The following is a 27,009-nucleotide window of genomic DNA, read 5'->3' as shown; positions in this document are numbered from 1 at the left end:
AGCTACCTGCTTACTTTTTTTTTGCTTGCCCGAGCACACAATGCGCACTGCTTGTTGCATGCAACAAAGTATGCAAACGCAAATAAGTGAATATTTGGAGGGTTATTTTCATGGCTGGTCCCGCCCGCAAAGGATTTGGCGCGCCAGCCGAAATTGCTATCTCATCGAAGTTTAAACAGTCAAAAATAAATCTAAATCATTGTTATTTTTCGTACATTAACGGCCGCGTGTGTGTGGATTTCCTGCTGCAGTGCAAAAGGTTGTGGCATGTGAGGTACTACGGTGAGCCACCACCACCATCACTGTTATCGGGTTCACCTCACACTCGTCACGAACTGTAAACATTCCAATTGTTTCGACCCGACCTGTAGGGTAGCGCTACTCTGCTCTCTGCCCTACCCTGCGCTACACTACTTTACTCTACTCAACTCCAATACAATTAGCGCTACCTGCCAGCGCTGCAGCTGTCGCGCCATTGCACCTTTTTACCTGCTGTTGCTGCTTTTTGCGGTTGTTGTTGTGCAGTGTCCGCTTTTGGGCGCATATGCGTAGGCATTCGGGACCCCTTTTTTGTTTTGGTGAAAGAAACAAAGGCGCAAAAACTCGCCTATAATGCGGATCTTCCACCCCAATTTGCGCTCTCTCTTTCATCAATTTCCGTGCCATTACTGCTGCATATGCATAAAAAGAAAAAGAAATCGGTAGTAAGCCGCACACAAGCACAACCCTGCTGCCAACTCCCGCACCAGCGTCGCGGCGATCACCGGCTGCCCAATCTTTCCTGCCTGCGTTTTTCGAAGCGCTGAAACACGTTTGCTCGTCTCTTGTGTCTGCCGTCGCTCTTCGCCGCCTCGCAGCGTCGACTTCCGTCCCACGGGTCGGTCGAGTGATCAGCGTCTTTGACTGACTGTCAATGCGTCTGATGTGGGTTGGGTTGAATTTGAGTTGCCTTGGTGCCTTGGCGTATTGGTACTTCGGTGCGCCTTGACTTGCCAAGAGTTGGGTTGGGTTGTCATCATCTGCCCGTTGCTGTTGTTGCTGTGCTTAATGCGGGGATTTTTGTAAATTGCCAGCCATATTTCTTCATCTTAACACACAACAACAACAATTGTTGTGCTGTTGTTGCTGCGTTTGTCGCAGTCGTCGTCATATTTTTGGTCTGCCTTTGTCGTGCACGTCGTTTTTTCCACTTCTTTTGGCCGTTCGGCCGCCCGCAATCTGTTACTTGGCAAGTTGGTGTTGATGATGATCGGCACCACCATCGCATCACCATCACCAGTTATAATAACAAAGAGCGTCAGCAAACGACCTCGCCTCGTTGTATCGCACTGCTGCTATACATACTCCCCAAACGCGCGTTCTCCTTTGTCGTTGTTGTTTTTTGTTGCTTTTTTACTTTTGCTTGTGGGTCTCAATTTTCAACAACCCAACGCATTAATTTTTTTCCATATTCATTCTTTGTTCATATCCGTCTTCTTTTCAAGTGCGCGCCTGTGTGTGTGTGCCTGAATGTTGAAAATCTGAGGCGCGGTGGTAGCGTTGGCGTTGGCGGTGGTGTGCTGTTGTTGATGCGCTTGTAGGTGTATGCGCGCTGTTGGGTTGATTGCTATAGCCGTGCTAGTTAGGTAGGTGGCTTCTCCGAATTGATAAACCCAAAAAAGCATAGTTAATAAAAAAAATAAAAGCAACAACAACAGCAATGTATTGCGCTAAATGTCGACTGCAAAGCAAAACCTCGCAACGGTCGAGGTGGTGTGGTGGTTGTGGCCGCATTATTGCCGGATGAGTGACGTCGTCGGCGACGCGTCCGAAGGTTCGGGTGGAAAAAAATAGTGACACAAACAACCAATCCACCTACTAGTTTGCGTGAGCAGCTTGCTTTGAGCCCCGTCTTTTCGAAACGGCAGATGCGTCCCTTTTGTTTCGTACGTATAAGTGCTTGTGTGTGAGACAAAAGCCGAACAAATACGCAGTTTGCCAGTGAGACTCACCCAAAACAACAACAATGTATAAGAAAATAATAAATATTTATATGTAACGCTTGTGTGCGGCGGTGGCGGCGCATAGGCACCTTCTCGACATGCAAGGTTACCTGCTTACTTGCCTGCTCTTATTTGCTTTCTATCTCACTAAAGACGCCGTTGATTGCACCTTTCGTTCGAAGCGCAAAAGAAAAGAATCCGCGCTTGAAGGGTGTTTGCTCAGCGCGTTTGTGGTATTCCAACGAAGTCCGCGCGCTGGGTGATAATTGCTTCTTAAAAACCGAAATGGCTAGACGGTTTTGTGTGTCTGTGGCATTCTTCAACTCCGTTGGCGTGCATTTAATTATTTTGTATATTTTGGGTGATCTCTGAAGCCCTGCGGAAATGGCAATAATCACTTTCTGGAAATGATTTCTTACAAAACGCGTAATTCAAGCCAATTTCATTATTCAGAGCTACTTTATCTCAAGCAAATTGAAAAATTAGCTGTTTTGGGAGTTTCTTCATAATATTTTATTATCTGATATACTAATGATATTCCATAAAATTGACAGTATTGACTCAATTACGGGTCCTATTGAATTGCGTATTTAAAATGTGTCTACTCAAGGCTGCAAATACAGGAAAATTAGTTAAGGTGCTGAGAATATGAATTTGAAACAATAGAGAATATAAAATTCATTACAGAAATAAACATTGACCCTGGACAAGAGATCCGGCTCTGAAGAAAACTTCCATTTACCAGAAGAGGCTACATATTTTATTCGAAGAAGTTTTCGGAATCAAGCTTCAGAGATTTTAAAGGAATGATCGGCGTTCTTAGAGCTGTTTCACAATGCCTTTTGATATATGAAGATCGTAAAACTGGGATCTTGCAGTTTAGAAACAGCTGGAAAGAAACATGGGGAAACACTGGGAAACTTTATATTGTTTCTTTCATATTTTTTAATTAGCAATCTTTACTCAAAAGCATGTCTAACGGGCGTAATGAGTTTTATTGAGTTTTGTTGTAAATATTCATCTAGGGATTTATATCCGTAACGCTTGCAATTATAGTATGAAGGGCGAATAGCAAAATTCCACCAAAATTGTACAATATAATATTCAAAAACAGCAAGGAAAAACAAAAAATGATCATCTCAAGGAAGAGAAATGGGGATGATCGTAATAACAACAATTTTACGAACAATACATACATATATAAGGTGGTTTTAAGATGTTGAAAGAACAGATCAGTAAAGCAGTAAAGAAACTCAAAAAATTTAAAACGAATACCAATAACAAAGAGCCGCGTAAAGTCACCCCTAAAAATGCTGCAAACACACGAAGATCATTAAGATTATAATTCACGGTGGAACATGTGTTGCGCTGGAAGCAACAGTAAATAAGGCAAGGCGACACAGCAAAAAAGCAACAACACGCACATAACGCCGTCTAGTACTGTGTAGCGAAACAATGGAGTCGAAAGAAAGCGTTGTCCTTTGCTGCAGCGCGCCTTGATGAGTTTGTCTGCTTGTCGTTTGTCTTTAAGGACCGCTAAGGAGTAGCCGAAGCGGATCGAATGAATTCCATAGAAAAGGGGATGACGGCAAACACACGAAACGATGCAAGGATCATGCAGTTCGTGCGTGCAAATAGCGCGTTGGGTGCGCGCTGTGGAGCAGGGGTTGCTGCCGCATATAAATATATATACAGAGGTACTAAGTGCATTTGAACCAAGTGCAAATGCAAAGTGTGCGTGCAAGTGCAAGTCGGCAAGTGCTGACTGCTCGAGGCTGTGCTGCTGCTGTTACTCTGTGTTGGAAAATAATTGTCTGTCCTGTTTTGGGGAGGAAACGCGCACATCAGATTGCACCTGCTGTCTGCGCGTTTTTTGCTTTTTGCTTTGAGTATTTTTCTGCTGCGCGAACGGACCACATTGCATTTGCCGTTTGCGCCTCATTGTCGCGCCATTTGTTGGTTGCGTTGGTGAAATCGCTTTCGGTTTTAATATTGCCTCTTCTACTCATATGCTTTGCGCTCATATCATAGCGGCGAATACATATGAAAACTACCTATAAATGCGCTGTAATTTACATAAGCAAAATATAGCGCTGTCATGCCTCACAACTACAATTCGTTGTGCTGCGCATGCGCGCCCTTGAATCATCAAATTTCCGCCCACCAGCAGTCACAGTCGTCGCAGCAGCAATGACGGCACACTGTCATGCCAATCTGGCTGTCAGTCATAGCTCTAGTAGGTTTGGTCAGCATGCCATCTTCATCACGATTGCCTTCAAAACGCTGCTGTAGAAACGAATTCCGGCGTAAAAGAGTGAAAAAATGCCTTAGCGTTCAATCAAAGCGGTTAAACTACTTTTCAATTTTTGTCTTGTCGTCTTGTCTTCATGCCAAAGCGCGTTCATATACATACCTATCTATATATATGTACGATCGATGGCATGAAAAACGGGTGCGGTGCGAAGTGAAAAACGCAAAGCAGCAGCAGCATCATCAGCAACAGCATCACCACTGTCGTCGGCATCGTAAATTAAATGTACAAAAAATCACCAACCCACCCATTACCGAAATATAAACAACAACAACAACACCAAACATATTTAAGCAGCGACAAAAATCGGCTAAAACATTGTTGGCATTACTGACGCTGCGTCAAGACTTTACCGCTGACGATGATAATGTTAATGAAGCTCAACGCTTACGATCATTTGTTGGTTAAGTGTTGGTGGTGGTGGTGGGCATCGTGTTTGGGGGGGGGACCGCGTGTGCGTTAACTTAAATAGCAGCACGCTAAAACAGCTGCGCCATCATCATCAGCAGCACCTTGCCTTGACGCGCCTTGCCTGCTTGCCTGCCTGCAGTCACATCGTTGTTGCGCGACCCCAACAACCCGCGCGGGTGCGGTGCGGCGCACAAGGTGTGCGCTTCTTCATCTCTTTTTATACACATTTTTACTTTTTTTATCTACGCGTTAGTGGACCGGCAGGTAGGCAGGCGGATGCGGTTGGCGAGTTAATTTTTCAGCTGACCAAAATACCACCTGCCGCCCATAGCGCTGCTGTGCGCGTCGTTGCTTGCGTACGCGTGTGAACAAGAGGTCGTCAGCGCGGTCTCGCTAAGTGTGTTTGTCGTCGTTTTGTGCCAACGAAAATACCTAAAATGACAGTAGTCAACAAACAGCATAAAAAAGAAAGAAACGAATAGCCAATAAAAGACCGATTCGAATGGCAGGGAAAGGTAGCGCGCACACCACACACAAAAGCCGCATTACTTGTTGGTGCGCTGTGTGCCATTTTTTACATTTTCTCAATAATTTCATGTGTATGCATTGTTGTTATTTGCAAAATATCGTCGTCATATGCCACCGAAGCGATGGACAAACGCACAAAAGCGCTAAGGCCAGCCAGCCAGCATCATCAGCAGCGCCACCACTAATAATCCGAGCCACCTCATTATGCGCGGCGCTTAGTAGCACGCATGTTGTTGTCTGTCGCCTATTCTATTTGGTCGGTTGGAAAAGAAACCTGTAGGTTTACTTCGCAAAGAAAACAAAAGCCACAGCAAAGCTTTATATTTATTTCATTGTGTTTTTGTTTTCTTATTGCGTTGCTCTTCGCGTCTATGGCTCTTCGCGTTTTTCACTTTGTCCCACATGCTTATTGGCAATCGGGTGAGCGCGCGCACATAATTCACCGGGCTAAACTCACCCACCAGCCCACACACGCACCATTTGACATCGTTAATGGCGTCGCACGCGCTGCGCCGCTCCACTCCCATATCTCCCTCGCTAGTCCAACACTACCACCTACCCACACACTGTTCGCTGGCTCTTAAGTTTTCAACTTTCAGGCGACTTTTAGACTTCAGCTGTTATATATTTTTTTCTTAATTATATTTCTTTTAACGCGGCGTGTTGACTGCGGTGCTGCTGCTGTTGGCCCAACCTTAGCGCAAAGTCTCAACGTCCGACCCACTCTACTCAGTTATGTCTCTTGTGTGCGAACGCATGAAATGTTTGTTTTTTCTCTATAGTCGCTGAATCAGTTGTCATGTTTGTTGTTGGTGGTGGTGTTCTCATTTCGTCGCTATCGACTCGCATATTGTTGCTGACCACAAAACGTCAAATGGCAACCACCCACCTGCCCACGCACTTAATGACTTTGTGCTTTAATTCACTGCGTTCGAAGTATTGAAAGAAATATATACTTGAATGTCTATAGCGTCGATCTGTAAAGAAAAATAGCAATAAAAGACACAGTGAGAATGGGTGTGATTACATGATTGGTCATCTGTGGCGTAGACTTGAGCGCACACGCAAGTGAACTTGTCCGGTTTTGAAGTTTGAAAATGAAAAATTATTTGGTATTTGATATCTCGTTATAATATTTCTTCATTTATAATATTTTTCCGCTATTTGAGGCGAGACAAATTAAACAAATCAGAGATCATCAAAATCGGTGCAGTCGTTCTTGAGTTATAAATGGTTTATTCGTACATTAAAATTTGGTAGTATAGTAACAAAAATATGTTGAGTTAAAGCATAACTCTTTATATAATCAACTCTTTTTGCTAAATGTTAATACTAAACATCAAAATTAAGCTTAAACTCATGTTTTTAGTACAGGTTTAAGAATCAGGCTCCAAAATGTGACGAGTTAAAGAATAAGTTTGTATATGATGAACTCTATCTGCGAGTGTTTAATGCTAAACACCAAAATTAAGCTTAAACTCGTGATTTTAGTGTAGGGTTAAGAGCCAGGTTCCAAAAATATAATGAGTTTAATGATAACTCTTCATATGCTAAACTCTAATGGATACTGTTTACCGCTAAACACCAAAATTAATTATAAACTCTTTATTCTAGTGAAGGGTTAGGAACCTGACACCAAAAATGTGACGAGTTTAATAATAATTCTTTGTAAGATAAACACTGTTTGCAAGTGTTTAATGTTAAGCAACGAAATTAAGCTTAAACTTGTGTTTTTAGTGTAGTGTTAAGAAACCGGGTCCAAAAATATAATGAGTTTATTGATAACTCTTCATATGTTAAACTCAATTTGCTAGCGTTTAATGCTAAACACCAAAATTAAGCTTAAACTCGTGATTTTAGTGTAGGATTAAGAGCCAGGCTCCAAAAATATAATGAGTTTAATGATAACTCTTCATATGTTAAACTCAATTTGCTAGTGTTTACCGCTAAACACCAAAATTAATTATAAACTCTTGATTCTAGTGTATGGTTAAGAACCTGGCACCAAAAATGTGACGAGTTAAAGGATAATTCTTTATAAGATAAACACTGTTCGTTAGTGTTTTATGTTAAACACCAAAATTAGGCTTAAACTCGTGATTTTAGTGCAGGTTTAAGAGCTAAGCTCCAAAAATATGACGAGTTTCATGATATTTCTTTATATGTTAAACTGTATTTGCAAGTATTTAATGTTAAAACACTAAAGTACTGACTAAACTCGCGCTTATAACGCAGGTATTTTATTTTAAGAAGTTCGTCCAAATATTTCACAAGCATTCACTATTCCCACAAAGGACGCGCCACAATTTAATGCAATTGCTCAAGTATTAAGTGCGAATCGCATCACACAGAGCTCTCGTAAATTCCACCAACTAAATAATGTTCTCATACATCCGGTAATTATGGTCAGTTGTTGTGTGCGTCGCAAAAGCCGACTCACCCAGACCAAACTCGAAACTCCCACATTGTCGCCTCGTTACACTAGATTAACCAATACATGGGCGCACATGCACACACATGTCATGTAAATACTGGTGTGTAGCAATTTCACGATCAGCAACCACCCACCCAACGGCGATGTGAGCTGATTGCTTTTCAACTTCCCAAGCGTTGTTCATGAGTTGTGACCAAGCGTAGCATACACTGTTGTTGTTGTTTTTTTATTTTTTCGAAACATTTCATTTCATAGCGCGTAAGCATGTTTGTTGTCTACAATTGTGGGCGTGTGTGCGTACGTGTCGCGGTGGTGTGGCGACTGGACGCGATAAGTGCGATAGTGCGTCCACTTGGCCTTTCACCGTCAGAGTCAACACCAGCAACCAACACTCACGCGCCCATGCGTCCGTCCATTCGTTCGTCAGTCAGTCAAATGGCACTAAATAGTATAACGGTTGTGGAAATTTGAAGAGCCGTTATAGCCGTCAGGCGGCGCGACCCACCCTGTAAAACACCACTTTGTGAAATTATCCAGCGATCGTCGCGTCGCTGCACAATTTACTCCTTCACATATACAGGCTTGAGTGTTGTTGTTGGTCGCGCAGCTGACTTTTGCTTTAAGTTTGTGAGTTGGGTTGGGTAACTTCGTTGACTGCTCGCTTTGCGCTTGTTGGCCTGCCGACTGCACATTTATGACCCCACACCACCAACGAACAGCCACTAAAACCGACATGCAAACATACATACAACAACAGCGCAAGCACTTGAAATGGGTTGCTGTCTGAGTGCCGCTTCTTTGGTGCTGAGCTTGCGAAATTTCATAAAAATTCTCGCCTCACCAACGCTGCTGCTGCTGCGGCTGCCTTGTCGATCGTTATATTTCGCAGAGTTTATGTTGTGACATGTGTGTGTGTGTGCCATGTGCGCTTCTTTTTTGTTGTTATTTTTACTTTTTGTTTGCCATTGCTTTTCGCTGACTGCCTGACTGTCTCGTCGACATAATGTTTATTTTTACTGTTTGTCCGTTGATTTACTTTACTTAGTTGGGTGCTATTAAGTGCCCACCCGTTTTTAACGCACCCACCCGTCATTGCTTGCTTGCTTTTTTCCAACGTTCAATAATAACACCAACACCCGGCACAAAAACAACAACAAACATGCGAATACTCAAATAAATATGAAAACAACGCAGCAAATGACAGCGCTTGCACAGTGGGGCAAATGTGATTAACAAATTAAAAAAATAAAAATTAATAAAACAAAAAGATTTAGAAAATTAAAAAAAAAATAAATGAAATTTAAAAAATTAAAAATAAAAAAAATATATAAAATTTAAGAATAAAACAATGATAATAATAAAATAAAATTAATTAAAAAAATATAATAAAATTAAAAAGATACTAAAAAATATTAAATTAAAAATTTTATAGAAAAATAAAAAATAAATTAAAAATCAAATAGAAATTAAAAATATTTTGTTATTAATATTTTTTTCATTAAATTAAAAAATATTTTTTCATTAATTTTTTTATTAAAAATATTAGGTGACTATTAATTTATATTTTTAAATTTTAATTTTAATTTTAAAAATTAGAAATATGTCTTTTAATGCTATTTATAAAAAATATTAAAAAACAGACACTTTAAATATTTTATTTCGTATTTTTTTTCTTTTATTGTAATATTTTTTTATTTGTAATATTTTTTAAATTTTATTTTCATTTATAATATTTTTTTATTTTTTTTTTAATTTATAATATTTTTTTATTTTTTTTTAATTTATAATATTTTTTTATTTTTTTTTTAATTTATAAATTTTTTTTAAAATATTTTTTTTTTTCGTTTATAATATTTTTTATTTTGTAGAAAATTTGTTACAATCTATTCTTAAAATTTGCGTACCAAAAAATTTATTTCGTACCACTGTGTAACCCGCGCATCGCAGCAACAACAAACACACGCCGCGCTATGCCATTTTAGCACGGTCGCCTGCGCCCACTTTTTCAACGTCGATCGCCCTCCATGACGACGCATTGCCTGCCATGCGATTTGGCACGGCAAACACTATATAATTTCGTGTGTGGTGTGGCGACTATACAAACATACATACAAACATACGAACATACAAATTGGTCGTAATAACTCTCAGTTGCGTTCGCGCGCTGGGTTGAATTGAGTTGTAACGCGGCATACCACGCCGCTGGCTGTCTGCGACACGCGTGTGTTTGCGCGTTCGTCACACATATGCTTAATGTCACTGCTTTTCGGTTTGCGCCTAGTCGCAATCGCAAAAGATGAAAACCTCAACCGGCAAAGTAATCAGCCACCAACACTTAGCGATCGCGACAAGCAATAACGCACATTAAATAGTCAAAGCGGCGGTGGTGCGCTGATTACAATCAACAGCAACAACAACAACAGTAATTTGACGGTGATCATAGCGCACCGATAAAACAAAGCGCACATCAAAGTCACTTCCACCCAATACAGGCTTTTATGTAGCGCTGGCAGTGCGGGTGTGCGCCAGTCGCAAAGACACCCCAAAGACGCGCGTGACGCCCATCTGCGCCATACAAGCTAATATACATTTGTATGCTATGTACATATGCCGCTTGGCTTTACACAAGCAGCTGTTCGCGGACAAAGACAAGGGCAGGCGCGCCAAGAGTCAAGAAGTGTCGTTTATGGACGATCCATTCGCAGAACCGGTTCTTTGCTCCTTCGATTGCTATCGGTTACTTCTTCATTGCCGCTTCGGCGTCGGAAACTCATCTTAACTTCTGTGCTCTACCCATTCGCCTTTTCTTCGCCCTTCCTGCAAGTAATTGAGTTCTTCAGTAACCGCAGCCCGTATCTACAGGCGCAGCTGTTATAATTTTGCGCTGACTTGCCATTATTTCCGTAGTCGCTTTCAATTGCTTTGTTGTTGCTATTTTATTTTTTGCTTTCTACTAGTACTTTGTGTTGTTATTTCAGTTTGTGTGCGCCCGTTCTCAGCCCACTCACCCCATTTGTGCGAGTGATTTGCCTGTCAAGCAGCTGTTGTGCCAATCTTCTTGTCATTTGCCTTTCTTTTTTTCCTTTTGTGTTTCATAGACTTTTGTTTTGGAGAACTGCTAGTTTCTTGTGTGTTCTTGAGTTTTGCGGTGGCTTCTCAAATGTCAGCTTTCAGGAAAAGAAATACATAAATTTTTTTTCCGGAAAGTTGCAAATGTTCTGCAGAACTAACTGATATATGATTGTATTTGGAATGAATGAGAGTTTGTCTGTGATTTCTAGACAATAAAAAGATCAACGGATATTTTTCAAGAAAGATCTTGTAAACCATATGCTATAGTTACTGAGATCGAGAGATAGTCGGAAGAAAATGCTTTAGAAACTACGTCTGAAGAGGGACAGCTTTCTCTCGATCCCTCGATAGTTACTATCGGATCATATAGACTATGATCGTGATAGAAATGGCCATGGATAGGTTGCTCATATCCTCGAATGGATTTATGAAATGTTTCTTCTTTAAATTTTATGATTAAATCCAGTTTCTGCTTCATAACCAAATAAATTTTTTGAAACTGCAAGTACAGATATTTTTCTGTTTCTGTATTTATTATTGTACATGAAATCAAAGTGGTGTGTTGTATTCAAAAGCAAAAATCCACCCACCACAGCCTACTCACAGCAACCAGCCAGCGCAGCAACAGATGAATGATCTTGACTTTTGCTTGCCTGCTTCGCTCCGCCACTCAAAAAAAAGGCCACACAACACCCGACAAACGCAAATAAATAAAATAAACATACAGATTGTGAAATAGACTGCCAGTCAGACACGCAGACGGGCGGTTTTGTGGCCGTGTGACAGACGCGACGCCCAGCTTTAGCGCAGCCAAACACCAAACGCCCCCACACGGTGTTGTGTCGCGTCGCTTCGCACTGAAACGCTGACTTGGCGACGGCAGCAGACCGGAATATGGGTGAACGAAATTGAAAAAGACAACGCAAAAAAGGGGCCACTTCAAAAAGAACACACTGCAAAACAAACAACAAAAAAAATGAAAAAAAAACAATCTTCATGTGAGGGGGAGAACACGTTTCGGCGTTGTACAAACATACAGACATACAAATACAACACAACTGATGTGAAGACAATGTCGCCAAAGTGGGCGACACCAACTGCCACACATCACAGCCGGCCGACCATATGCTGGCGCGTATTTTGTAATGCGACTGTTACAGTTCGTGAGTTTGGCAGCGCGACTGCATGTGTGGCGTTGGATCCCAAATGCGTTTGCCGCGCGAAAAGTGGCCGACCAAGTGCAGCAAGGCGTCTGTTGGCGTCGCTGATGACTCTGCAAACAAATCATCTGTTTTTATGTTCTGCTTGTTGTTGTAGTTGAATTTGTGGCACAGCAAGTTGGCGCGCTTTTCGTCGTTTCGCTGTATTCTCATTTCGTTATGTGCTTTATTTTTGCGCGACTGCATATCCACCCACTTTGGCTTAAGGTTATCGCCGTTGTGGGAGGGCCCTAACGAACTCTGCGATAAGTCGCAGTAAACACTTTTTTGTTGCTTTCATATTTGGTTGTTAAACTGTAAGTTTGGAGTTCTCCCTATTTCCCGCAGAAATCCCAATAGTAAAGGGAACAAAATTATTAACCAAGGGAAGATTGCGCCGCATTTGCCTTTCTTCCTTTCCGTTTTGTGCACTCAACCGTTGTGTTTGCTTGCAATCTCCGGTCTTCTGACTCATTTGTTGACGGCCGCAGTGGTGGCGTCGGCGGCGCACTTCAAAAGCTCAGCGCCAAAGCAACTCTCGGCAGTAACCAACGCGACGGTGTAGCAATCAAAATGCAAACCCTCGAAACGCGGGTGCTCGTGTATTAATGTCTGCACATCAGAATTCCTTTCATATGAAATCTCGCGTGTAAGTGTGCCACACAGCCCATTGACAATTTGTCTTCCGAGTTTATGGTGTGCAAAGTGGGCTCATTCATAACCTCATAATCATCCATCCCTACACTACCTACGCACTCTGCCGATCTGATAGTCTAAAGACAAGCGTGGCTTTCGTTTCTGTGTGTCTTCGTGTTAAATTCTTATGTGGAATTCTGGGAAGGAGTTTTCGAATGGCGCTGATTTGGGTGTTCATTGAAATGGCATGTAGTTTGGTGGGGAAGCGTTAAATTTCGTATGAAGCGCTGTTGTGAAATTATGTCAAATCGACTATTATGTCTTTTTGGGGCTTCCAGACTAGACCTCTGAAAACTATATGTAATACCGCGGGTCCATTAGTATCTTAGAGCATTGTGATAAAGATAAGATTATTTCTTCTTGACTTCATTACTCAGAAAGTCAACCGGGTCTACGTGGTCGAAACTCGAACCTCGGAGTTTTATTCAGCTAAAATGTATATTGAATTAATCATTTCATTCAGTTATCTTTATATTTATTTCTTAATTCACCCCCAAACTCCCACAAGCCTCTATACAAGCTGACAGCTCTTTAAAAAAATGGTCCGTCCATCCAGTTTGATTTCAATCAACAATTTCACATCAATTTTTCTGTCTCCATTTGCTTATTATGAAATTAAAAAATATTTAACGCGATTTCTGCGCTCTTCAGCACTTTATTGTGTACATATACATTCCTTTAACACCTACTACAGTGGGTGTCCATCAATACAGCCACCGAGTTGGCCTTTATGACATTTGAGGAGAGGGGTTGCATGTGGGAGCTGACGTTACGAAACATGACTCAGCAGTTTGGCTGTAGGTGACCAGCTTCATGTCATTATTCTGCTGTTTGTTGTTGTTGTTTAATGTGAGCGTCTGTCCAACAAAAATGCCATCCCAACAACAAACACACTCTGCAGATACCTGCCAATGCATGTGTTTGTATGTATGTAGGCGCGCGTGTGTAGTTTGTACCTCAGCCATTCACTTAACGTCAACTGCATTTTTATGTTCATTTTTCATTTTTTTCAATTGTCTTGTTATTGTTGCTTTTTTGTTGCCTTGACGCAGCGCATCATGTATCAGCGTTGGTATATTCCTGGAAATGTCAGTCAGCTGTCGTTGGCAATTTAACTTTTACACGCCGCCCGCACGCCACAACGCCAACACACACAGACTCACATATACTCACTCACATACCTACAGTTATACAAGCGAGCTGTAAAGAGTGAAGCCAAGGCTAAGTGACAAGCCGCAAAACTGGGCAGCTGGGGTTCATACTCTGCCCATCGCATGAATTGACTTTTAAAAGCCATTTGTGCGCCAAGGCGGCGGAGAAAATATACAACGTCAAGTCACAAAAGAGGCGAGTGAAACAAATTGAAACTCAACGGATGTGTGGCTATTTGACGAACGAACGGTTTTTTGCCGACGCTCGTCTCAATGTATATATTTTTTATTTTTAACTTTTATTGATCTTACCCTTCTATAGCATATATACATATACACACAGATAAATATATATTGAACCCTTTACTAACCGCAATTTCTCTCTTTCTCTTTGCAGTTTTCGACGACCCGTATTTGTAGTTGTAGCAGCATTGCAACGCGCACATTCGATAAGCCATGGCAACATTAATACCGTCCTCAAATGTTGAGGCCGCTTATGAAGATATGTTTAAAGAAATCACAAGAAAATTATATGGGGAAGAGACCGGAAATGGTTTACATACATTGGGCACACCGGTTGCGCAGGTGGCGACCACGGGGCCTACAGCACCCGAAGGCGAACGCTCATTCACGAATTTGGTAAGTGCCAAACAACAATGTCAGCCTTTGTTGACTCATACACACTTCTATTGCTAACTGCCTTTTACTTATTTTATCTCTTCTCTTCTCGGCTTCCTTCTTTGGCTGCACCTTCTTTAGCAGATTGATCGCAGCGCTGCGCCCACCATCGAATACGAGAACAATGCCGCTAATGCAGTCAATGCAGCGGCAACAGCTGCTGCTGCTGCGGCGGCGGCAAATGTTGTAATCCAACAACAACCCGAGGGTTCTGTGGTCGTCGCCACAACAGGCGGTAATTTCAAATCGGAAGACCACTTGAATACGGCTTTTGGCCTGGCGGCGCTAATGCAAAATGGTTTTGCTACCACCAACGCCACTGGCAACGGTGGTACGGATCAGCAACAACAACAACAACAACAGCAACAGCAGCAACAACAACAACAGCAGCAGCAGGCACAAATTGTACAGTGGTCGACACCGACGGCAACAGGTGGTAAATTGCAGAGTTATACGGCTGCCAATCAACAGCAACAACAGCAGCAGCAACAACAACAACAACAAATGCAGCAACAAGTTGGCACATCAAAGTCAAAGTAAGTACAGTTCAAAGTGGCGCGTATGCGTGCTTATAGAGATACTGAAGTCTAGCAGTATGTATACATATAGATAATTATATATTAGGGTGGTTCGGTTTTCGCCGGATATTAATACAAATTTGTTTAGGGTTTCTTCGGTTCTTAAACCAAAATTGTTTAATGTGCGAATATTTTTTTAAATTTTTTCTAAATTTTGTGTTATTTAAGTTTGGAAAGTAGCTTAGTTTAGAGAGTAATGAATCGAACAAGCAACTAGCATAAATCAAGAAGTGATTGTATTATCCTTAGACTTTCTTGTGTAGAGTTTAATTAAAGAAATTTGTTGTTCCATTCTCTCTAAAACATGCCCATTTTTCACGAGAGAGTAAAGTTTAAAAATAGAGAGGAAGTGGTGAATCGAATACCTTTCTTCACAGCTTCATATGATCTCTTGTTCTTTCATTCGCTAATTATTAACATAAATACTTATTCTTCTTCTTCTGAACTTAAAATTTTATTAAAATATGTATATACAAATCCTGAATTTCAAATTCGATACACATTAAAAAATATAATACCATCCATTCCTTGCCAATACAACAATACCAGCTGCTTAGCGCTGCTTCTCTCTCTCTCCCTCTCTCAGGCGCTTTTTGCTATAGTTTCCGCAAAAGTCTCTTGCGTGCCAAAAACTTGCTCGTTATCTCCTCCACACTGGGACCATACGAATCGCTTTCCAGCTCCCTCTCGCACTGTGTCACAATGTTCGTAATCATGCCCTCCGTATTGAAGTACGCTATGATGGCGTCGCGACGACACCATTTGTCTATAACCGCTTTGCTGACGCGCTCATACTGCAGTCGCACGTGATAGTAGGTGTCGAATTTCTGCGCATGTTTGCGTATTTTTTCCGCATCGATATTTGGTATCTTCAACTTCGGTTGACGCACCAATTGGTAGGGATCGTAAATTAGCGAATAGTTCTGGAAGCGCACCTCTTCCCAATTGATATCCAACAGCGTGTTGTAGATTTTCTTCGGATGCCCGAGTATGCCGTGACACACATCGATCAGAGTCAGCTGACTATCGGGCACAATATGCTCGAGCTCTAGTTGGTGTATGCGCAAATCGGTGCCGCGATATTTACGCTCGCCGATCCACAGTATGGGTAAATTCTCGGTGGACACATTGACCAACTCCTGTATGAGCGGTGAGTTCTGTGCGCGATAATTGACGCGCTTGTAATTCTTACCGTAGAGCATATTCGCTTCGGCTTCCGAGAAGTTGATGTGCGCATAGCGTTTAAGCTTGAAGTGTTCGGAACGAAAGAGCCGATACATCTCCCAATCAATGTAGTCGTAGGCGCGCCGATGCATGGCGATCCACACCATTTGCGTGGAGAATGCCAAAAAGGTTTCGTGGAAGCGCTTGTCCTTAATGGATTGTGAAATATTGACGATGGGTGTGATGTGGTAGAAGCGTTTCATTTCGCCATCGCCCGCTATGATCATGCTATATTCGCGCGCCAGCAGTATGCGATGCTGTGTAAGATATGACGAGTAGATGCGCTTGATCTCGTTGGTGTCCTCGCTTTGTATTTGCGCTTTCTCGCCGCTAATCTCGTCACGCCGTATCAACACGAACTCAACCATTTTCAAGTAGTACTCGAAGTAAATGATGAGCGCGCGCAGAAAACGATCCACCGTGAAAGTGTGTAGGAAGAGCACAAAATCTTTTGTGATCGTCTCGGATGGCGCTAGAAAGAGCACGATATTTTTTATGTCCTGCACGAGTATTACATCTGCATCGTGTGTGAGATCGGAGCGCTGGAACTCTTGCAGGAATATTAGTTCATCCAATTGATTTAGTGCCTTATTGAATTTGAAGCCACACGTCTTGACATAATCTTGTTTCTCCAACACCGCGTCTTTAAAGGGTTCAAATTCTAAACGTTCCAAGTTGCTATTCCAAGTCCATTTGCCAAAGTCAAATTTCGGCACAAAATTCGAATTGTGTATACGCCTCATTTTCGTAGGGTCTTCAGCGAAGCGGTGGGACTATTGAGTTTGAAGGCTTTAGATAAAAGAAAAAATGTTTCAAAAATAAATTGTATTGATGTTAAAATTGAAATATGCTCCAACATGTGAGCGAATTCAGTTTGATTGAAAGAATTTTTGAATCATATTTGAAGCTAGAGCAAACTGTTGCGGGTGTGACATAACCTTAATGTTATTTTACTACTTTAGAAATTAATAAATTTAAGTCACTGTTTAACAATCATTTAATTTTTATATTTAATTTTTATTTTTTTATATTAAATAATTTTTTTGAAATTTTTCCTGAATTTTCACGATTTTTTTCATAAACTAACCATATTTTGTAATTCCTTATTTGTAGATCTAAAAATCGCAACGATTCTACCACCGAAGTGATCTACACTAGTCCTTCAACCTCCGGCAACACCATGAATGCCGGTCAGAACCAACAGCAGACCACACCTACAACATCGAACAGCAGCGGTACGGTCACCAGCTCAAGTGGTGGCAATAGTCGTAAGAAGTCACACAACAACAACAACAACAACAGCAACAACTCTCATAACAACCACCAAAATGGCAATAATGCCAACAACAACAATGGCGGTGTACAAGTGCAAAAGCGTTACGCCTGCACCCACTGTCCGTACTCCACCGATCGGCGAGATCTTTACACTCGTCACGAGAACATACACAAAGAGGAGAAGCCCTTCCAGTGCTTCGCTTGCCTCAAGCAATTCAATCGGGCCGATCATGTGAAGAAGCATTTCCTGCGCATGCATCGCGAATTGCAGTATGACATCAATAAGACGCGACGTCACGTACCCTCGAGCACGTCCAATAATGGTGGCGCCGGCGGCAATCAGCATGCTGGCGGTCGTGGCAACGTCACCATCACTTCGGCAAATACACAACACACAAACAATACGATCAACAGTTGTGGCTCACCCGAGCAAAAACCGAACATCATATTCCAGGGCACGAACGTACAACTGGACAATGCATTCCTGGAAGCGCAACGCCAACCGACATCGTCGAGCATGAGCATTGCGGAGACCATCGAGGCGGTGGCCAGGGCTGCCGACGCACCCCTGCCACAACTCAAGCAGGAGAAGCAAGATGACATCGCTGTCGGTGGTGGTGTCGCCGGCGCTAATGGTGGCATTGTTTGCAACTCTGGCGCTGCTAGTGGCAACCTGAAACCGAAGCGTGAGAAACGTTTCACCTGCTGTTACTGTCCGTGGTCCGGCGCGGATAAGTGGGGCTTGAAGCGTCATCTGAATACCCACACAAAACCGTTCGTCTGCCTGCTGTGCGACTACAAGGCGGCGCGCTCCGAACGCCTGGCCACTCATGTGCTGAAAGTGCACAACAAGCGCGCCTGCAACAAGTGCTCCTTCCTCGGCGACACGCAGGAGGAGTTCCAAGCGCACATCAACGAAGTGCAGTGAGTATTTATATTATTTTAATTGAATTGTTTCTGCTTACTAACTGAATTTAACTAAATTATCTACTAAACTGTAGTTAGCGTTGTAGGCATTTTAGCGGCCGCAGCAATACTAAACAACTAACCTCCACTAACAACTAGCTATAAGCTCTGCGTAGTAGTACTAACAACGAAGGCAGCAGCTTTCGAAATTAATTAGCTAAAATCTAATACTTGTAATTTCTTTCTTCTCTGTGCTTTCCACACGCGCTTTGCACGCGCAGTCCCAATGATACGCGACCGGCGCGCGCTACTCAAAATCCAACTAACCACTTAATTAACGGCAATATGTCGAGCTCGAATTCGAGTTCGAATATATTGCGCACAATTGGCAACTCTTTAGTAGCAAGTGATACAAGTGTAAATATATTTTCAAATTCGAATCTGGCATACTGGTAAATAAACCGTTAAATATTAGCCTTTACATACAAGACAGACAGTTAGGGGCGTCAAGTTAAAGGTAGATCAGGAAAAAAAATCTAATTGAAAATGATCACTAATTGTTAGCCCTTACATTCAGCATTAGTTTATTTTTTTTTTAAATCTCCACACCTTTGCATTTACTATTGTATATTTTTCGCCTTCCGCACCCAAAAGTCATACAACAAATAGTGGTGGTGGCGGCGGTGGCAGCTCATCCACTTCCAGCAATCAAGGTGGCAACGTTGGCGGCGGTGGTTCGGTAACGATTTACACCACAACAACAACAAATGATAATGGCAGCGGTAATATTACCGGCGGCCCCCTACAGGAAATCATTGTAAACCCCACATCGATGGTGGGTTGGCGTCTGAGCGCCAATGGTTCGCTAATACCGCCGCACGAACTACTCACCGGCGGTTTACCGAATGCGGCCGCGCAGAAACGCGGCTCAGAGCGATTATTTCAATATCTTGAGGCAGACGGAAGTGATCCGGAAGACTATGCGCGGTAAAAGAAACAACAAAACTATAAAAATGTTTGAGTTTCATTATTGGTTTACTTTGTTTTGTTGGTTTCGTCAAGTTTGTGTTCTCCTTAGACGTTCGTTAAGTTGTCAGTGATCTTTCATATAACCTCAAAAAACTTAATTTTTATGATCATCTATTATTTTTTTGTTAATATGTGATCCATATGCGTTCTTGATAAACACTTTAATCGTTTCTTGACTGTTTTTATACACATACATACATAAAAAATACCCAATATTCCGTTTTTTGTTTTTTTTAGTATAATCCACCCTAACACATTTTTTAGTTAAAAACAATTTATATTTATTTCAAATTAAGCGATTTATTAAAGATTTTGTGGCATTTGATATAGTTTTATCTCTTTGTATACCCCTCTTTCTCCTCATTTATGATTTTCTTTATTTAATTTATTCTAATTTTTTTAATAAAATTCAATTACTATTTAATTACTAAACGCCAATACTCAAAATATCATACTAATTTCCATTTTAATTTCTTCCTTCCCCCTGCAGCCTACTAAAAATGGACGCCATCAGTCGCAATACCGCTTCAGTCGCTCAGGATTTTCATAAGGCGGGAGGCGTGCAAGAGTTGAAAATGCCAGCTAATCATCAACTCCTGTTCAATAATAAACTGCCTTCACAATGGACGACCAAAGAGGCTGCGGCGCTACTCCATTCCCTAAGCAACAACAGCAACTTTGCCAGCTATCAGCAACAACTGCAGCTGCAGCAACAGCAGCAGCGTATGAAGTACCACAACGGCAGCAACAACATTAGCAATCATATGCGTCGGCGACAACACTCGACGGGTGACGATGAGAATACACCATCGTCTGCCTCATCGACCGCATCGTCGAGCGATGGTGGCGCATCACCGTTGAAAGGTGGTAGACAGTATACGACTAGCGCTGCAACAGCAGCAACAACAAACGGCAGCAGTTACAGTAATAGTGAGCAGAGAAAGGCGATGTCGGCATTCTTGAGCGAAAACTTCGATTTGCAGGAGACAACAGAGAGTGCAATCGAAATGATGGCGGCCGCAGCTGCAGCAGCAACGGCGGCTAGCAGCAGTAACAATAACAGCAGCAACAACAAGCGCAAATATCAGCAGCATCTGGACAATGATGAAGATCAAGAGAATCAAGAGCAGCTTATTAGATCGCCTCCCGCGTATAACAACAACAACAATAACAACAAACAAAACAACCACAACCAACATACGAGAACACGAACGCTCAACCAACGTACCACGAATGCCGCGCACAACAACAACCGCGAACATCGTCTTGATCTGCTACACTCGGATCGCGACAACAAGGAGAACAACAAGCAAAACGCTGCTGCCACCTTCCTCACCAATATGGAGTATCAGAATTTGAATAAGGTCAGCACGCATATACAAAACTATGTCAAGGACATAATCAATAAGTATTACGCCGAGACGCCGCTCATGTACCCGGCGATGCCAACGCCAACGGAGACCGCGCATGAGAGTCAACAACCCGCGGAACTGCAGGCAAAACCCGCACCCTCACAACGCAAGCGCATGCTTAGCGAGACAGAGGAGTACATCGAGTATTTGCGCAACAAAGAGGACATAACGCTGACCATCACGCCGAAGGTGGGCAGTACGCACAAGCAGCGCCACACTAGCACCTCACAACAATCCAACCAGCAAAGACAGAGTCCCGCGCGACAAGCGTTGTTGGCCACACCAGCCGTCACGCTGGCGCCTATCGCACCCATCATGTCGCAGCCCCAACCTATGCAACCGCTGCAGCCACAGCCAGCGCAAACGCCGTCGCAGTCACAGAAGCCACCCAGCAAGCGCCGCAAGTCGCTTTCACAAATAGCCACCTTGTTGCCCTTGCTGGCGGACGCCGCCTCGCAGCAGCAGTATCTCACCGCGCCACTGGACTTCAGCAAGAAACCCACGCATGCCGACGAGGCCACAGCCGCACCCACAACTATGCCCACATCAACTGCGCAGCCCGCCGTCGCCGTGTTGCCAAAGGCCGCGCAGGTCTCCGTTATACAAACGGCACCCACGCAACCGCAGCTAGCACAACAACAGAGCGCCGCCAATGACAAGCGTTCGTCGCGCAAGCAAGCGCAGCCGAAGAAAATACGCGCGCCGCCAGAGGTGATAGTCGCCATGCTGCGCGACAAGTACTTGAACCGCATGGTGGATCACAAGCTGAGCTGCCGCGCGTGCGCACAAGATAAGCGTCGCGCCGCCGCAATGCTCGTCTTCAACTACCACACAAAGGGTTCGCTGGCGTTGCACAAACACTGGAAGCATCGCGCGAAGAAGCAACGCTGTGGCCATTGCATGCAGGCCTTCAAGCAGAGCAGCAGCCTCATCGTACATACTGTGCGCGCTCACCCCAATGTAGTGCAGAAGCAGCGCCGTGGTGTGAAGAAAGTGTGTGACAAGTTGAAGCAGCAACAAAAGAAGAGAGACAAGCAGCAGCGTAGACTGGCGAAAAAGTGCAAGAAGACGGCGTTGAGAACGTAGAGCGGTGCTGTCAGATACGCGCTGGTGTTTGATAATTGAATTTGGCAGTTTAACTTGTGTGTGTGTAAACTGATATTATACCAGCTTAGCAACTTATGCCAGGTTGAATTGAATCTTAGTGGGTGTAAATTGATTATTGAGTGGGCGCTGCATTTGTATATTATTTCACAGCGCCGCACACTCGGGTATTCGTTGCAAGCATTCAATGGTGACGCATTTTAAAAAACTTAAATTTTCTAGTGAAATGTGTATTATTAGTTTTTAGTCTTACGCATCGGTTTTGATATTGTTGTTGTTGTAGCATACATAAAACATTCCTGTAATAAGTCATGTCAGGGTACTGTACTTGGCAGGGCATAAATCCCTATAAGTTTACTTAAAAGGTGCTGGTAACGGGTTTTATTTCATCAGTTCAGCTGTTGATTTAAATATTGTATGCGATTTCGAATTTAATTTTTTACTTTCTATTGTCGCAGACAAAGTCATAAAGTAAATGTAAATATTACTTTTGAATATTTTGTATATTTTCTTGATTATATTTTCATTAAATTGCTATTTATTTCTTTCATATTTTAAAGTATTATAATTAAATATTCTTTTGTAGAAAATTTAATAATTTTGTATTGAATTTAAACTTAAAATCTTATATTTTTTATAATCAATGCGGTGTTACAATTATAATACCGTTACTTAAACGGTATACCGTCTTAATAATAAAAACCAATAAACAAAAAATAATTTTCATTTCTTATTTTTATTTTTAATTGTTTTTTGAATCATAAAAAATATATGTTTTTTTTTACATGCTTTGAACTACCATTTTTGAGGTTTCTGATTCAATTACACTTGTGTAAAGAAAAATTAAATACAATATATAAATTCATATTTAATACAAATATAATTTAATTATTATTTAGCATATTAAGCATTTTTTTTATAATTTTTCTCATACAAAATTTGTAAATACCAGCAATGCATAAAAGCACAACATTTTAAATCGAATACTCGAGCCATTTATTTTAGATATTTTTGATGATTATGAAACGCTAAAAGACGTACTATAATTTTTACACAATAAAAAGCTACTTAATTCATATGAAATATTTATTAAAGTAAATATTTTATTGTATTTTAAATAAAGTGAAAAAATACAGTCACACACAAAATAAATGCATATGCGTTTAAAATTTTTTAATATTTTCCTATAATTTGTTTCAATTGCTACAAAATGTACGAATCTAAGTTACTTACTTTTAAGTTATAATGTACCTGAGCTATGTTTTCTCTTAAAACTTAAACTAAACAAAAAAAATGAAAACTGCTAATGCAGCGCATATACATATGTATTACATTAATATTCAAAATGTGTAGATTAAAACATTTCATACTTAATTAAATTAAATTATATTCTATTATTATTAAATTAAATTTAATTAAATTTGTTAATGCTAATAATGATTACAAAATACACAAGTATCTATTGCCTATGTATAGTTATAGTTAATGTTTAAACGAAGCTTTAATTTGCCAACTTCATTGATAAAAAAAAATATTTAAAAATAATTTAGATACTTTAGCGAAAGTATTGACCTCATTAGCTATTTAATTTCATATAAATATTAATTTATTATTTTGCTTTATATAAAAATAAAGATGAAAAGCAAAATGATAAATTTATGTTGCCATTTGTCAACAGAAAGTATATAAACACACACAAACAATTACAAAAATACAGCATAAGTAACAAAAAATTTTAAAACTAAAGCAAAATATGGTTAGGTTAGTTCACCTAACCTAACCTAAAGCAAAATATGACAAAACTCAACACAAGTTTACTGCAGAGAATGCCACTTTGTATACCAAATACTCAATAATATGCCAAGGCACTAATTTCTTTAGCGCCAACTTGCCACAAATGCAGTTTGACGGAAACTAACCTAAAATTGCAAAGAAAGAAAAAACACGAAAACAAAAATCATAAACAATTTTAAGTAAAAAAATTGTGAATTCCAAAGCTACACTGCTTTATACTCATTCGATTGCCTTATTTTTACATTTTTATTAAAGCTAATTTATTATTAATTAATTTTATTATTATTATATAAATTGTATGCTTTAAGTCACCTTTAAGTCGCCTTTTATTGCTTAAAATATGCTTTAGTTGATATTAAAAAAATAAAAATAAAAAATACACGCATGTATGCAACAATTCTCAAACTTAGTGATTTTAACTCATTATACACAATTTAGTAAGAAAAATACAAAAACAAAATTTAAAAGAAAGTATAAACTTGATGTATGTAGCACTTAGTAAGCGCAAGACGGAACGCGAATGTAATGGACTGAAAATTAACAACAAAAAAACTTTAACTAAAACTAAACTTATATTAAAGCAAAAAAGAATTCGAAACGAAGTGATGGTTATAAGTAAAAAAAGAAAAGAAAAGAAAAACAAATAAATGAATTTTAAGCAGAAAAAAACAAAAAAATAAGAAAAAATTGTAGTGTTTTTTCAAGAAGAAGTATTAGTAGCAGACATACATACATATATTTGAGAAGCGCAAACGCAGCCGTTTAGTGGTATACACACGTAGTTTAAAATGTTGTAAACGCCCTTTTGCAAATACAAAAAACAACAAACAAAAATTAGAAATCTTCTAAAAGCTAATTAAGCACGTTTTGGCAACAATAGAAAATAATTAAATGAAAAAAATACCAGAAATTAAAGAAAAGCTAAATTAATTGAGATTAATAAATTTTAGTTTAGGTAAAGAAAGTTTAAAACAAAAAAAAAAAAAAAATACAACCTACAAAAAAGTAGTAAAGTCACCGCCATTACGGAAACCTAAAATTATACTTAATAATTAAATTATGTGTAACGGTAATAGCAGCGTTTAAAAGTCATTTATGAACACACAAAGAACAAACAAAAGAACTAAAGATTTAAAACATACTAAAAAGCATTAAAGAAGACCTTCAGCCTGTGTGGACTGTTGCGTATGATAATTAAATGTCAAATGTGTTTTTAGTTTAATTTATAATTCTGAATATTGAAAATAAACATCTTAAAATTAGTTTAAAAAAATAAGCGAAGAGTTCTTATTGCATTTGGGGGTGGGATATACACATGGAAGAAATAATGAATATTAACTAATCTGTTAAGTACGTGCATCATTACCCTTAGGTTTATATAGCAGAAAAACTACGACGCTGGCCATATTAAAGTTGAAAACATAGGCATAGAAAGTAAAGTTTTACGAATATGACCTAAACACCTATTTCAATATGTACATTGTTGTTGTTGTGTTTGATTCGATGGGCCTTGGACGGGTTCGTTCGGATTAGGTAGACATGACCGCCATGGGGAAAGGAAAAAGAAACGTTGCCGGCAACTTACCAGGTCGGCCATAACCTACGCCACTCCAATATGGTCGCCCGGTTGCAGAAAGATGTAGTTATGGAAGCTACAGACTTGTCCGGACACCGCTCTCCGGACAGTCACAGGTTGCCTCTTGATATCTTCGGTCGAGCACATTCACAACGAAGCCAGTATGCTTCCTGGTATCATAAGTATAATTAAATGCTCTCCAGTTTCTGTTGCGATGTTTCCGCAGAAACCCCTTACCCATTTAAAACCAATTTCCCTTTGGTCCGTTCCTTTCGAAACAGCTCGTTTCATGTCTATCGTTCGATGACAATTGAAGTTCAGTCAGGTTTAGATAACCTTTACAACAACAACTGTCGTAGGCAAAACTATTAATCTTCTGACTACCGACAACGTTACGTTCCCTTGACTTAGCTTATATGGCAATGATAACAACCAATTTCATAATACTAAACAGAATGTTCACCTCGAAAAACAAACTTAAATTATGGCCCTAGGTTCTTATTTAATAATTCTCTTTAAAATATATATGTACACATAAAATACTGTTTTGTTGCCTAGTAACTCTCCGCCGCTAATTATTTTAACTATTAAACACAAGTTAGTAGTGTTTATGAAATAAAAAGTCAATTTGCTTTTACTATACTATATTTATTCTCTATAAAGGATTCACTTAAAATTCTAATATCATTTTAAAGACATTGTATAGCTGAATTGACGGAAATTAGCGCGCATCGAAAACAACCACTGAAAGTAAAAAAAAAAATATTAGTATTATATTACATCTGAGTATGAGTAAGAAATCCGACTGTGCACTTACATCGCTTGGTACGTTTTTTGTACATGATGCGGTAGCCACACTCACGGCAACGTATAGGATCACGTGGACGCATTTCGTTTTCATGATGACACTCTGTGTATAATATAAAAGGGAAAATAAATAAATTTAAGTAACTTTTAATTTATACGAAAATATGTTGTAGTTATAGAAATATTTTGAGAATTCTTTTGTTAAGAAGCCAACACTTGGCACTTGGATATGCAAGTGTGGTCAGTAGTAGCCCGACTTCGTGGCATTTAAATGTTAAATTAACAAATCTTTAATTAGTTTTCGACAAAATATTTATGAACAAGATTAAGAATTGAATTGCAATTATGAATCACACAAGGTTTCAATTTCTTTAGCCACAATTTGGAATCAGCAAATACTTCTAGTAACCGAAGCAAAATGTGTTTTCCATGTCTTTTACAAATATATTTAATGTTCATTACTTACCGCCACATATATAGGTCATCGCAGTTTTCAGAACTGTGTCCTTAGAGCTGCTCTCAGACATGTTTAAATTCGTATTAATTAATAAAAGTGTTGAAAATTCAGAATATGTAATTTAATATTAATGCAAAAGTAAATGAAGCCTAATGAAATCTGACGGCATGCGTTTGTTTTGACAGCACAAATAAAAATAAGCTTTGTTCGTTTTGATAGCATAGGGTTGCCAACTATTTAAATGAGGTTCCGGCGGCTATAACCGGCTAAACGGTTGCAACGCCAATCACACATTTCGGTAAGTTTTAAGAATGGTTGAGTAATTGCATAATATTTGAAAACAAATACTATCTCTAGTATTCCAACATTAAAATGGCTTTTCTGG

At 40.2% G+C, this 27,009-nt stretch overlaps 3 protein-coding genes across 5 annotated transcripts in view; 1 reads left to right on the top strand and 2 right to left on the bottom strand.

The window, feature by feature from the left end:
* The window catches only part of LOC105210934 (protein charlatan), a 45,422-nt gene extending 21,046 nt beyond the window's left edge, over positions 1-24,376 (top strand). For 2 of the 3 annotated variants that reach the window (XM_054233240.1, XM_011182144.3), the window contains exons 2-6: positions 14,182-14,423; positions 14,544-14,998; positions 17,378-18,463; positions 19,100-19,432; positions 19,965-24,376. In XM_054233240.1, the coding sequence (XP_054089215.1) occupies positions 14,241-14,423; positions 14,544-14,998; positions 17,378-18,463; positions 19,100-19,432; positions 19,965-21,972 (4,065 nt within the window). In that variant the 5' untranslated portion in view covers positions 14,182-14,240 and the 3' untranslated portion in view covers positions 21,973-24,376. The remainder of the gene's footprint in view (positions 1-14,181; positions 14,424-14,543; positions 14,999-17,377; positions 18,464-19,099; positions 19,433-19,964) is intronic. The other variant, XM_054233241.1, reaches the window with a different exon arrangement.
* On the bottom strand, positions 15,467-17,122 carry LOC105210933 (protein phosphatase 1 regulatory subunit 36-like). Its single transcript, XM_011182143.3, has one exon. It carries the CDS (start codon positions 17,005-17,007, stop codon positions 15,637-15,639), a length of 1,371 nt encoding a protein of 456 aa, XP_011180445.2. The 5' UTR covers positions 17,008-17,122; the 3' UTR covers positions 15,467-15,636.
* A 1,611-nt stretch (positions 24,377-25,987) lies between the features above and the next one.
* On the bottom strand, positions 25,988-26,824 carry LOC105210935 (DNA-directed RNA polymerases I, II, and III subunit RPABC4). The gene is made up of 3 exons (XM_011182147.3): positions 26,634-26,824; positions 26,178-26,270; positions 25,988-26,104 (listed from the first exon to the last, which is right to left on the bottom strand). The coding sequence occupies exons 1-3, from the start codon at positions 26,692-26,694 to the stop codon at positions 26,082-26,084; spliced, it is 177 nt and encodes a 58-aa protein (XP_011180449.1). The 5' UTR covers positions 26,695-26,824; the 3' UTR covers positions 25,988-26,081.
* Between the last annotated feature and the right edge of the window lie 185 nt (positions 26,825-27,009).

The sequence above is a fragment of the Zeugodacus cucurbitae genome, chromosome 6 (genome assembly GCF_028554725.1).
Source record: "Zeugodacus cucurbitae isolate PBARC_wt_2022May chromosome 6, idZeuCucr1.2, whole genome shotgun sequence".
NCBI classification, from domain to species: domain Eukaryota; kingdom Metazoa; phylum Arthropoda; class Insecta; order Diptera; family Tephritidae; genus Zeugodacus; species Zeugodacus cucurbitae.
This window is presented reverse-complemented; position numbering and strand designations above follow the sequence as displayed.

Bases quoted from the DNA above. Each gene is read 5' to 3' on its own strand.
- LOC105210933 (XM_011182143.3), bottom strand. From the start codon at position 17,007: ATGAGGCGTATACACAATTCGAATTTTGTGCCGAAATTTGACTTTGGC.
- LOC105210935 (XM_011182147.3), bottom strand. From the start codon at position 26,694: ATGTCTGAGAGCAGCTCTAAGGACACAGTTCTGAAAACTGCGATGACC. The intron at 26,271-26,633 runs GTAAGTAATGAA...TATTATACACAG, and splicing joins GATGACCTATATATGTGGCG to AGTGTCATCATGAAAACGAA. The intron at 26,105-26,177 runs GTAAGTGCACAG...TTTTACTTTCAG, and splicing joins CAAAAAACGTACCAAGCGAT to TGGTTGTTTTCGATGCGCGC.